A 12,555-nucleotide genomic window follows, 5' to 3' on the forward strand; every position below is an offset into this window, starting at 1 on the left:
GGACAGAAGAGCAAAGCAATAAACGGCCGTTTATAAGAACCAACCTGTGTCTGTGTTGTCGTGAAGAGCGCTACAGTACCTAACCTTAACCTTAACCATTGCCTAATCCTAGTGCCTTCCAGGCAGCGCTGCCTCTCATTCAGAGTTTTTTTTTGCTTAATTAATGTATACAGATAAAAAAGAGACTGTAGTGAAAAAACAGAATCAGAGTTTCTGGTAAATTCAGGCTGAATTGAACCCAATCTTGGTGTGGTTGAACTTGGTGTGTCTGTTGCTAGCTAGCTTACACCTAACGTGTACAATAAGTAAATTTGCTTTTTTGGTCAAATAAACAAAAGGCCAAACAGTCAGTTTGCACCGCTTTCTGTCTGAACGCTAGTATTCAAATTATTCTATGGCTTTCAGGGCAGCCTTATTTTTCAGGAGTGGTGGTTGGGTTAGGGTACAATATGCAAGTGCACACAGCATGAATATATTATAAAATAAATATTGAAATCTTTATTAAAAACACAATGGCTTTGTGGATTTGTGTGTAATTGTAGAATAACTGGTCTGTAAACCCACCACATTCCCAGAAACAAAGCAACCGTATGACCTCAGCTTCTATGGATTCTTGAAGAATGATTAACTTTGACAGTGTAAACAAATCTTGTCAGTGTCACATGTCAGTGTCACATGCTTCCACAGACACTCCCTCCGCAGACAATTTAAATGTTTCCCAGGTTGTTTTTCCACAGACGAACCTGACAGAGTCCAACCCAGCTCTAAACGTTCCTCTCCATGATGATCATACAGGTAAGCGCTGTGGGATTGACAGAAAACTCTTCAAACATTGAAACCAAATTATTTTATTCATTTGACGAACAAATGCTGCTCCCAGTTTCTTTGATACCTACAAATGTTTTGGTGTTGATTAATGTTGAGGATTTTATTGTTGACTTTATAGTCTTAGTTATTGTTAGTTACATATTAACAGGCACTCCGCATCAGTGAACATTGTTTCCATACGTCAGACCTGTGAACTTGCTGAAACAAACAGCAAGAGTCAATTTATATAAAATATTAGACTATCTAATGAAACAGCACAGGCAACAGATGTAGATAGATCGTTTAGATTACAATGTTTTGTGTTTGTTTTAAAAATTAATTTAATTTCATCAAACCTGATAACCTCTGCTCCAAAGAGGCTTAGACTAATACAGCACTACTGTAATGCAAACATGGTGGGACGTGGTCAGACTCACTCAGCAGGGAAATCCCAAATGTAACTATATATATATATATATATATATATATATATATATATATATATATATATATATATATATATATATATAATGGACCAACAGCTCCCATTGCTCTGGACGGAGACCAGTGAAGGATATATTAGAGCGTTACTGCGCAGCCTCAAACTGAGAGAGACGACGTAAATGTGACGTGAGCAACGTGTCTGAAAGTTGTAAGTCTTCTGGTAGCTGTGCCAAGAGAAATCTCAATCATTCTGAATCTTGCAGAGACGGAGAGCATAGGTATATGTAAGGAGATAACATAGCCACAGGCTAATTATGGCTAACTAAAATGCTAGTTAATATTAGTAATTAAACTTATGTAAGTCCAAACTGCCTGTGAGCTTCTCCTGTACTATACGGTAATTCCTCTACTATGCGACAGTAAGTCGCGTGGTTATGACACAATCGTTAGCCTATTTTTACAAAGACGTCTGCTACGGAGCCATATGGTGAGATACAAGGTAATGGAGCCTTTTATACATTGTGTTTCTTTAGAAATAAACAATGGACAAATAATGTCTTTAAACACTTCAGATGTAAAGTTATTCGCTGTCAAAGTGATGCCAAAATGAATGGCAGTCAATGGAATGCTAATGGGAGGTGATGGCTTATTAGCATCAAAATGGCGCCATAGGAGCCACGCGTTCCGGGGAGAGGCTTACCACCTTGGTTGTAACTGGTGAATGCTCCCAGTGATGTAACTGGTTAGTTTTCTAAACACAGTGAACCAAAACATGCAAACAATACAAATCATGTGACTTATAAAGCAGCAGAAAGTAAAGGAGGTAGATGGGCTTAATATCTTGGTATCATTACACTACATTACATTACATTACATGTCATTTAGCTGATGCTTTTATGCAAAGTGCCTTCCAATTAAGTGCTTTCAACCTTGAAGGTACAAACTCTGGACAGCAAGAAGTAAGTGCAAGTACATTAGCTTTAAATAAGCCAAACTACAAAGAGCCATATGAAAGTGCAACTGTAAGTTTTTTTGTTTTTAGTTTTTTCTCAATCTCACACACAAATATATTTGTATTGTTACAAGCGTCAAAGGATCAATACTAAAACAATTGATCTGCCTCACACTTGATTCCACTCTGAACACATGGACACTCTTCTTCTTCTCTGCTGCTGTTGTGTGCAAGCCTCTCAGTTAAGAGAATATATCCTACACAATGAATTGAATAACATGAAATACTGTCCTGTGTGTTAACATGCATGTGACGAAGCTGTTGAATACATCAGATGTTTGGAGAATCACTCGGATGTAATGAAAATGTATTCAGAGGTTGCCCATCGATGAACACATGGCTCTCCCATAAAGTATAGTACATTAGGTGTTTTTAATGATAAAAAGTATTGATATGCAATGCTGTCCCTTTAAACTGTGTTTATATACTGCTAATGTGCAATAGAAAACACATTTTTAAGGAGACAAATAATGATTCCAAGATTACATTTTCTTTCAACATAATGAGGAAATGTTAATCTGCAGAGTCACAAAATGATTAACAAAACCTCAAAGGGTCAGAACACTCAAACTACAGTCATTTGGGAGTCATTGGGAACTAGAAGTAGAATAGGGATTTCTGGCCCAACTTTCTTCCAAGTTGCACAGAGAAAGGAAAAAGTCTGAAGAGGTAAACTCCAGCAACACTTGTCATATGGATGACCCCCGATGAGGCCACAAGCCAAATCACATTGGTCCAACAATAAAGTTGTTCTGCAAGTGTTGTAACTCTTTGGGTAATTGGGAATTAAATATTTCCATGTAAATACAAAAAAACTCATTTTGACAGCGAGGTCAGTGGATTTTCTTTTGTTTGTACATATTAAATGAAGCTTCCATAATCTGGATATCACGAGAGGTGTGTAAGGAAATAATGTTTTTAAGTAGGGCTGTCAAACGATTACATTTTCTTAATCGCGATTAATCGTTGAATTTCTATAGTTAATCACGATTAATCGCATGTTTTATCACATGATTAAAATTCTATTATTTTGCATTTCAGAACTGTTTTAAGTACATATTAACAATGGAACGCCATTCTTACCAGTGTATCTTGATTGGGAATCAAATGAATGCAAAGAAAGTGACTTTATGAACTTGATTTTAAGATTTGTATTTGTTTATTATATATTTAATCTAGTCACGCATTTGAATTTAACAACAACTATGAATGCACCACGAGGCTGTAAATTACCAGTTTCATTGAATGCATCGTCTGTGTTTTTCCAACAACAGCAGCTGCAGATTGTTACATCCCGGTGTTGAATCCTCTACAGTGAAATACAGTCACACTTTACACCTTTTAGCGTTAGCTGTCAGCATTGTAACCTTGTTTAATCCAGCTACTAGCTAGCCGTAGGCTAACGTTAGCTGCTGTCGAGTATAGTGTTAACTAGCGTCACGTGCAGCAATATTTCTGTTGCCTGTAGCGTCTGTTTCAGAGCATCAGAGAGAAGCGCAGACATATCAGTGGCACCAGAATGAGGCACCGAAATCCGCGTTTCTATTCCTGCAGCAGCAGGATGTGTTACGAGGAAGTACGGCAAAATAGTAGCCTGTTAGGCACGACGCCAAGCCGAGTGAAGTGAAAATAAATTAATAAATGGCGGCATGCGATTAATACGATTAAAAAAATGTACGCATTATGCTCGGCCCTTAATCGCATCGCGATTAACGCGTTAATGCTGACAGCCCTAATTTTAAGTTAATGTATTTAGGAGGAACTGGAACTTAAACTCAGCTTTTGACTTCAAAAAGAAAGAAACAAAGGCAAATACATTATTATTATTTTAATACTTGCTTTTGTATGTGTGAAACACAGAATTTGCAAATTAGGATGATTAATAGTAACACAGGCCGTTACTGCAGCGTTGATTGAATTATTGTGCCACAAATTATAAATTAATTATTTTTTTGTCTTCTAAAAATTGCAGTAATTGTTGTCTGTGCCATGTTTTGACTACAAATGTCCTGCAATTGCTGATTTTCTTTTCACCTAACATTTGCTATTTAATTTGTGTTGGTATGATATCTGTCAATGAGTGCAGGGAACCACTGTGAAAGGTGCTGTAGATATTATTAATCTCTTCGCTTTTGTATCCAGGGGACATTATTCGTAGCTCTGCTGGTTCTTGCGACCTCAGTTCACTCCGACTCCCAGTTTTATCTGCCCATCGACTGTGATGACATTCAGCGCCATGACAACACCAGCTCCAGCGGGGTGTACACCATCTACCCAGGAGGTCCCACCACGCCTCTGCATGTCTACTGTGACATGGACACTGACGGGGGCAGATGGACTGTCAGTACACGTCAGATTTAATCATCATAAACATAAACAAATGAGACTGTGTGCCTCATTTAAACATTGTAAACCTGTTTGTAGAACATAAAAGCACGAGCAGAGCTGTTGACTTAAGAGGCTTGAGACTTGGATTTGAGTCAGACTTGAGTTATAACAAAATATATAGGCTATGAGCCAGTAGCTTCATATTTAGCACACAAACTTGAGAGTGGTGTGAATCTAATCTCAGATCAAATAATGTAACTCCTAGCAAGGGAGCAAATAAGCATATTGCCTAAAATGTCATATTATTCCTTTCACACTGGGTCAAATGTGTAACTCAGACTGATGAATTATCACCTCAGTTGTAACTTTTTATCATAGCTCCAAGAAACCTTTTAGTCCCTTTTAGCTTATTGTTTTGCTTATCTGATGTTTAAAATCTTATCCACCTCATTTCCAGATCATTAAAGGTCCTATGACATGCTGCTTTTTGGATGCTTTTATATAGGTCTTAGTGGTCCCCTAATACTGTATCTGAAGTCTCTTTTATATAGGCCTTAGTGGTCCCCTAATACTGTATCTGAAGTCTCTTTTATATAGGCCTTAGTGGTCCCCTAATACTGTATCTGTAGTCTCTTTTATATAGGCCTTAGTGGTCCCCCTAATACTGTATCTGAAGTCTCTTTTATATAGGCCTTAGTGGTCCCCTAATACTGTATCTGAAGTCTCTTTTATATAGGCCTTAGTGGTCCCCTAATACTGTATCTGAAGTCTCTTTCCCCAAATTCAGCCTTGGTGCAGAATTACAGCCACTAGAGCCAGTCCCACAATGAGCTTTCCTTAGAATGTGCCATTTCTGTGTCTGTAGCTTTAAATGCTATTGAGGAGGAGAGAGGGGGGGGGGGCAAGGTGGAGGGTGGAGGTGTGGCCTTGACCAACTGCCACTTTGCTTGTTTGCAAGCCATGATAGGCTCGTTCGAGATGAGCCAGGTCTGCACAGAATCGATCACCGGCGATCGCCGCCCAATGCATGCCGGTTAGATTTGTGTCCGACTTGATTCCGACTTGCTCTGACGTCATGCACACGTGGGCAACGGTAACCTCACGAGGTCAAGGCGGCCGCAGTTTTGAGACGCAGGCAGCGCAGTTGCTTTTCACCGACTGCAAGACCCAGGCGGACCCAGGGCATGCTGGGAAAGCCGGCCTTTCAGCTGATCTAACAGCTGATTGGTTCAGAATCGACTCAACATGATGACGTTTTATATAAATTTTTATTGATTTTTTATGGATTTTACTGCTATTGATTTTACTGTCTGATTTAAAGGCTTATTCTGTACAAACCACATGTTGTGTGGCTGATAGTTACGTTTAGAAGTCAGAGAGACAATCTGTTCAGATTACAGATCATCTACAGTGTAAATCAGCAACAGATTGCATGTAGAGCATTTTGACAGCTACTCTGTCATAATAAAAACAACTGGAGATTGTGTAGGAGCTGATTATGGGTCTGATAACATTTTATTAAATCGGAATCAGAACACAGTGTTTCTGTCACTTGCTGTTCAGCCTGAAGGCTGCTGGAATCGGCTGGAAACTGTCCGACTTGACAGCGGATTTTTGTCACCACCCCCGGCTGCTGCTGCCTGCTCTCGTCCACTTTACAGGCGAGGTGCAGTTCATCTCTCTTCAGCTCTCTTTCTCATGGGCGGGCCAAATTCAAAGCAGAGAAAGGGGAGGTAACCTTGCTCCTTAAGACGTCATAAGAAGGAGATTCCAGATTGGCCCATCTGAGCTTTCATTTTCTCAAAGGCAGAGCAGGATACCCAGGGCTTGGTTTACACCTATAGCCATTTCTAGCCACTGGGGGACCATAGGCAGGCTGGGGGAACGCATATTAATGTTAAAAAACCTCATAAAGTGAAATTTGTCATGCCATGGGACCTTTAAGACTGATAAACTCACACTATAAACAGCACAAAACGACAGACAAAAAGCCAAATAGTTCCCTCAGGAGTTGGTGGAGTAGTAGAGTAAATATTTTACTCTCATCAGGTGGCCAGAAACTCCAGATTGATGCTAAAGTTGCTCCTGGTTTGCTGGATGTGTAAAAATGCAGCACGCCATAACAACTTTGTAAGGTGATAAAATCCCAGATGCTGTGCTTTCAGCTTGTTCTGCTGCCTCCAAGTGGCTAAAAATGAATGCAGCTTGAAATTGTATATGTCTCCATGTTTGGTGGGTGTAACATGTGCTATACATACTCACATTACCTGTGGGTGTAACCTGGTCAGTGGCGGCGCCAGAGATTTTCTTTTGCTGGTGCTATTGGGTTGCTCAACGTTTCAGTGAGGGTGCTCTAAAATGTAGAGTTTCCCTTGACACACATGCAAACAATACACGCACACACACACACACGCAGATACGCACTGAAGTTAAAACTAAAGTTGCCAATACAACAGCACCATAAAACTCTGATTAGCCCACCGAACATATTTCAAATACCAGCCAACAAGCCGGGTTTACACAATCATTACTGCAGCTTTCATACAGTAGCTTATATTTGCAGAGAAGTAATGCAGCAGGTCAAATACACCACAGACAGCCAACCACACACATAAACACACATGCACGCATCCTCACACAGTGTTCATACTTGCACACATGGTAAAAATAAAGTAGTCACATCTGTATATAACAGATAAAGTCTCCACAGGTTGACGTTTAGGGAGTAAAAAAATGACACTTTGCTAATGTTACACTCACTTCGCCAATCCTAATGGCTGCCAAATGTTGCGTTGTTCTTCTTCTGTGTAAATACGTTATTGCGGAATTAAGGTCAAAAGTTTAATGTGTGCTGCGCCCATTGGCCAAATAGGATCACCTGTGTTTGCTTCATGTTTTTTTAGTCTAAAAATAATCGGTTTGTTTTAGTCATGTATTTATTCATTTTTCAAATATAAATTATACTATTTACACATTAATTTAACATTTATAAATAAACCACAGTAATTTCTTGGGGGTGCTAAGGGGGTGTGGGAATCCTAGGTACAGTACCCCCAAGCCCCTCCCTGGCACCGCCTATGAACCTAGTAAATCATTAGATTTAAAAAAGTTATCTGAAGTCTTGCTAATTGAATGCATAATATTTCATGTAAGTAACCTTTTTTTCTCTCTCTTCCTCCCATTCTCCCTCTCAGGTATTTCAGAGAAGGATGGATGGGACTGAAAACTTCTACAGGTCCTGGAGGCACTATAAGACTGGATTTGGGAATGTGGCAGGAGAATATTGGCTTGGTGAGTTATTGAGGGAAAAATTCATTAAACACAGAGGGGCCTGTGCTGCTTTCCATCTTAATTTGGTGTTTGAGACGGAGTATGATTTTAAACTAGATGAGGGGTTGAGAGACGTCTGAGGGGGAAAGAAATAGCTAAAGAAATAGTTAAGAAATGCAGAGTAATGATAGCATATAGGGCCTTGGTGCAGGAGGTGAAATGAAACAGATCTTTGTGCACCTTCTCAGGCCTGGAAAACATCTTCCTGCTAACTATGAGGAAGAAGAATGAGCTGCGGGTCGACATGGAGGACTGGGAGGGAGAGAAGGCGTCAGCTCACTACTCCTCCTTCTCAATCAATTCTGAGAATGCCGGTTATCAGCTTGACATAGGCAGCTTCACTGGTGGAGCGGCAGGTGAGGATTACAGTGTGCATATTACTTTGGGGAGTCTAGATTTAAATGTCAAGATATATGGATGAATGTAATTACTGTGAACTGTGATATAGGATGTTTTTAAATGAAAAATGTTACTTTCTCCTTTGGGTTTAAAAAAAAAAAATTAAGACTCGTATAAAAATGGGTCCTTAAATCATTCATATTCCAATGTAGGTTTTGTAGTGTCCTTAAAAGTTAGATGTAATACTGTGGACTAACAGGCTAGATGCCCCTAATGACAGCTTACATTGATTTTTGTGATGCCAGTGAAATGTGGCTCTCCAGAGACAGATTAAACTGTTGTCAGATTCATGAAAAATGAAACATAAATGCCCTTTTAATGTGAAAAAGGGTTCCAAGATAATAGGTTCATTTTTTTTAAATAGTATGCCTGCATGGCCCATTTATTTGGAGTCTGTGAAGGGTGTTCAGCCACTAAGAAACTGTGCAGAAAATCAGAATTCTGAATCTTATATTCCATTTTGTAAAAAACTAGCCCTAAAACCAGTGGCAGCTGGTGATTATTTACCTGGACGGGGCTACTGCTTACACACTAATAATGTCTGCTTCAAGTACACTTAACAGACTGAATCCATTATTTAAGGCCAAGGGCGAAGAAGCATGAGAATCTTTTACTTAAGTAGAACAGACAGTACAGAAGTATTATTCGCTAATGTACTCGTTCTGCAGAAAAATCCCCTCTGTGACTGATATAGTATTATACATTTGTTTACGCATCATTGCTGAAGCGGCATTTTACTTCTGTAGCTGGTTGAGGTGGAGCTACTTAAACTTCTTTATAGACTGTTAGGTAGTTTAGTCCAGTGGTTCCCAACCTAGGGTGCAGGTCCCCTCATAAGGGTCACAAGATACATCTGAAGGGTGGAGATAATTAATGTGAGAGGAAAGAAGAAAAAACTAAGTTCTGCTTCATAAATTTTCATTCTTCTTTTGGACTTTTCTCAAATCTGTGTTTTTTTGTGAAATATTGGATCATTTTACCTTTTCGAGCCTCAAACAGTTATTTAAATGAAACCACGTGAGCGGTTTAGAGGCGAAATGTGTTAACAGCTTACAGTATTTTATAAGCTTATTGCATGTTTTTTAATGTAAAATTTAATCTGAAAAGTAATGTTAAATAAATATATTTGAGAAAAAAAAAGTATATAATAAATAAGCATAAAAAAAGAAAACTCAAAGTAAAGTACAAGTACCTCAAAATGTGTACCTAAATTGTACATGAGTAAAGGTACTTTGTTACATTCCACAACTATTTAAGGCACATTCCTGAACCTTAATTAACTGTACATCCAAAACTTTTCAAAGCAAAAAAGGTCACTAAAGTCATTCACTGGCAAAATAATAACACAGTAACAGTAGACGAAGTGCTTCTGAACTTCTTTTAAACATCAGATATATTTCAGCTAACATTGTTTTTGTCTTTATTTCTAGGGGACAGTTTGACAGGCCAGAACAACATGAAGTTCACCACGTTTGACAAAGATCAGGACCAGTCGGATAAAAACTGTGCTCAGCATTTTCTAGGTGGATTCTGGTACAACGCCTGCCACAATGCTAATCCCACTGGCATGTACGCACCTCATGGTGCCATCGGATTTGAAAACGTCCACGTCATTTGGCAAACGTGGAAGGGCTGGAACTACTCCCTGAAGACTGTTGCCATGAAGATCAGATCAGTCGCTACATGTACATGCACACGTAAATTATGATATTGCCTGTAAATTATTAGGACAGATTATGGTGATATGGTGATCACCCTCAATCCGGTGAGAGTTTTGATATGGGGAAGCATCATCGTTCCTACTTAATTCAATACCAACAATATGTGTAAAACTATCAATAAATGTCAGTGTTCTTTATTCATTTATTTATCAGTCACAATATTTTAGGGATAAACAGTCTGAATGCATCTGCTACATATGTTCTTACCTGATGTTCATTTTTACTGTTTAGACAGACAGACAGACAGACAGACAGATAGACAGATAGATAGATAGATAGATAGATAGATAGATAGATAGATAGATAGATAGATAGATAGATACTTACTTTATTCATCCCAAAGGAAATTTTAGGATCCAGTAGCTTAGACAACCTTAACACAACAAACACATATACACACATATATCGTATATACATAAGAATAAAAATAAAAATCACGCACAGAAATGCAATGACCATGATAAGGTGCTATGGTAGACTGTGTGCAATGGTGATAGTGCAAAAGTGAACAGTGCAGGATTGAACAGTGCAGTAGAGTATTATTAAATATTAACTATGACTATGAAATATTAACATAATAGCATATTAACTGACTGATTGAATAAGAATAAGAACAATATATAACAGGGAATAAGTTATAAGATGTAGTTGTTATGACCACAGTCCAGATTGTGTAGGAGGGCTAATATAGCCTATAAGACAGTTGTACAGCAGACAAAGTGATATAATGGTAGGGGCTGAGAGAGACAGGCTCATGCTGAAAAGTCTATTTCTCTCCTCCCCCTTTGTGTGTTATTGAAGAGCTGGATGGCCCTGGGAACAAAGGACCTCCATTACCTGTCTGTTGAGCATGACAGTGACAGAAGTCTGCCACTGAACATGCTCCTCTGTTGGATGAACGTGCTGTGTAGTGGGTGGCGGTCATTGTCCATGATCGCCAGCATCCTACTCATAGTCCGTTTCTCTGCAGTTGTTGTGAGCGACTCCAGCTCAATGCCAACAACAGAGCCAGCTTTCTTTACCAGCCTATTCAGTCGCCCAGCATCTCTCTTCTTAATGCTGCCTCCCCAGCACACCACAGCATAAAACAGGACGCTGGCAATGACTGACTGGTAAAACATCCAGAGGAGCTTACTGCAGACATTGAATGAACGCAGCCTCCTCAGGAAGTAGAGCCAACTCTGCCCTTTCCTATACAGCACATCTGTGTTGGCTGACCAGTCCAGTTTATTGTCCATGTGTACCCCTAGGTACTTATATGTGCTGACCACCTCCACATTGACCCCTTCAATGGAGACTGGTAGCATGTGTGGCTTAGATCTCCTGAAATCCACCACCAACTCCTTGGTCTTTGTTGTGTTCAGCTGCAGATGGTTGAGCCTGCACCATTGCACAAAGTCATCCACCAGTTTCCTGTACTCGTACTCCTGTCCATCCCTGATACACCCCACAATTGCAGTGTCGTCCGAAAACGTCTGCATGTGGCATGACTCGGAGTTGTAACTGAAGTCAGAAGTGTACAGGGTGAACAGGAACGGTGAAAGCACAGTCCCCTGAGGCGCTCCGGTGCTGCAGATCACAGTCTCAGAGAAACAGTCCTTCAGCCTGACGAACTGTGGTCTCTCCGTCAGGTAGTCTGTTATCCAGGATACCAGGTGAGCATCAACCCCCATCTGCACAAGCTTGTCTCCCAATCTGACAGGCTGAATGGTGTTAAAGGCGCTAGAGAAATCAAAGAACATGATTCTCACAGCACTTTTCCCCTTGTCCAGATGAGATTACGTTCTGTGCAGTAGGTATATGATGACATCCTCCACACCCACCTTCTCCTGGTATGCAAACTGGAGCCAGTCAAGTGAGTGGCTGACTTGAGGTCTGAGGATGTGAAGTAGAAGTCGCTCCATCGTCTTCATCATGTGTGAAGTTAGAGCGACTGGCCTAAAGTCATTTAGCTCACTATGATGTGGCTTCTTAGGAAAGCCACATTTTATTCAGTCTTAGTCTTTTTAATGTTGCATTTTATAAGTCTTATATAAATACATGTTATTGTTGTGCTGTATATTGTTGTTCAGTGGTGGACGAAGTATTCAGATCCTTTACTTAAATAAACACAATACCACACTGTAAAAATACAATGTTAAAAGCCCTGCATAAAAATTTACTTAAATAAAAGTATGTAGCCTAATTATAATCAGGTAAATGTACTTAAGGTATTAAAAGGACTTAATGCAAAAAGAATCCTGACTGTTATACATTATGTCATCAGATTATTATTATTAGAGTCCAAAGTGACACATTCTCAATGTTTTGTGACACAACAATCCAAACCATAAAATTGTTAAATTATATATTTTAAAATAAATTAAAAAAGAATTAAAAAGAAAAGCAGCAAAGCCTCATATTTGAGAAGCTGGAACCATGCAATGTTAAGCATCTTAGAACAATCTAAATGTTCTGTCAACCAGCCATTGATGAATCGACTAATCATGTCAGCTGTACTTGTATAGACCTGTA

At 39.3% G+C, this 12,555-nt stretch overlaps 1 protein-coding gene across 1 annotated transcript; it reads left to right on the top strand.

Annotated features, from left to right (window-relative positions):
* The first annotated feature begins 719 nt into the window (after window positions 1-719).
* LOC144529305 (microfibril-associated glycoprotein 4-like) lies at window positions 720-10,133 on the top strand. The gene is made up of 5 exons (XM_078268317.1): window positions 720-795; window positions 4,406-4,603; window positions 7,786-7,882; window positions 8,110-8,277; window positions 9,751-10,133. Exons 1-5 carry the CDS (start codon window positions 781-783, stop codon window positions 10,026-10,028), a joined length of 756 nt encoding a protein of 251 aa, XP_078124443.1. The 5' UTR covers window positions 720-780; the 3' UTR covers window positions 10,029-10,133.
* The last annotated feature ends 2,422 nt before the right edge of the window (window positions 10,134-12,555 follow it).

This window comes from Sander vitreus, chromosome 2 (genome assembly GCF_031162955.1).
Source record: "Sander vitreus isolate 19-12246 chromosome 2, sanVit1, whole genome shotgun sequence".
Lineage (NCBI taxonomy): Eukaryota > Metazoa > Chordata > Actinopteri > Perciformes > Percidae > Sander > Sander vitreus.

What these genes read in the sequence shown, in the direction of transcription:
- LOC144529305 (XM_078268317.1), top strand. An exon ending in CTGACGGGGGCAGATGGACT is followed by an intron (nt 4,604 to 7,785) that starts GTCAGTACACGT and finishes TCTCCCTCTCAG; the next exon opens with GTATTTCAGAGAAGGATGGA. An exon ending in CTTCACTGGTGGAGCGGCAG is followed by an intron (nt 8,278 to 9,750) that starts GTGAGGATTACA and finishes CTTTATTTCTAG; the next exon opens with GGGACAGTTTGACAGGCCAG.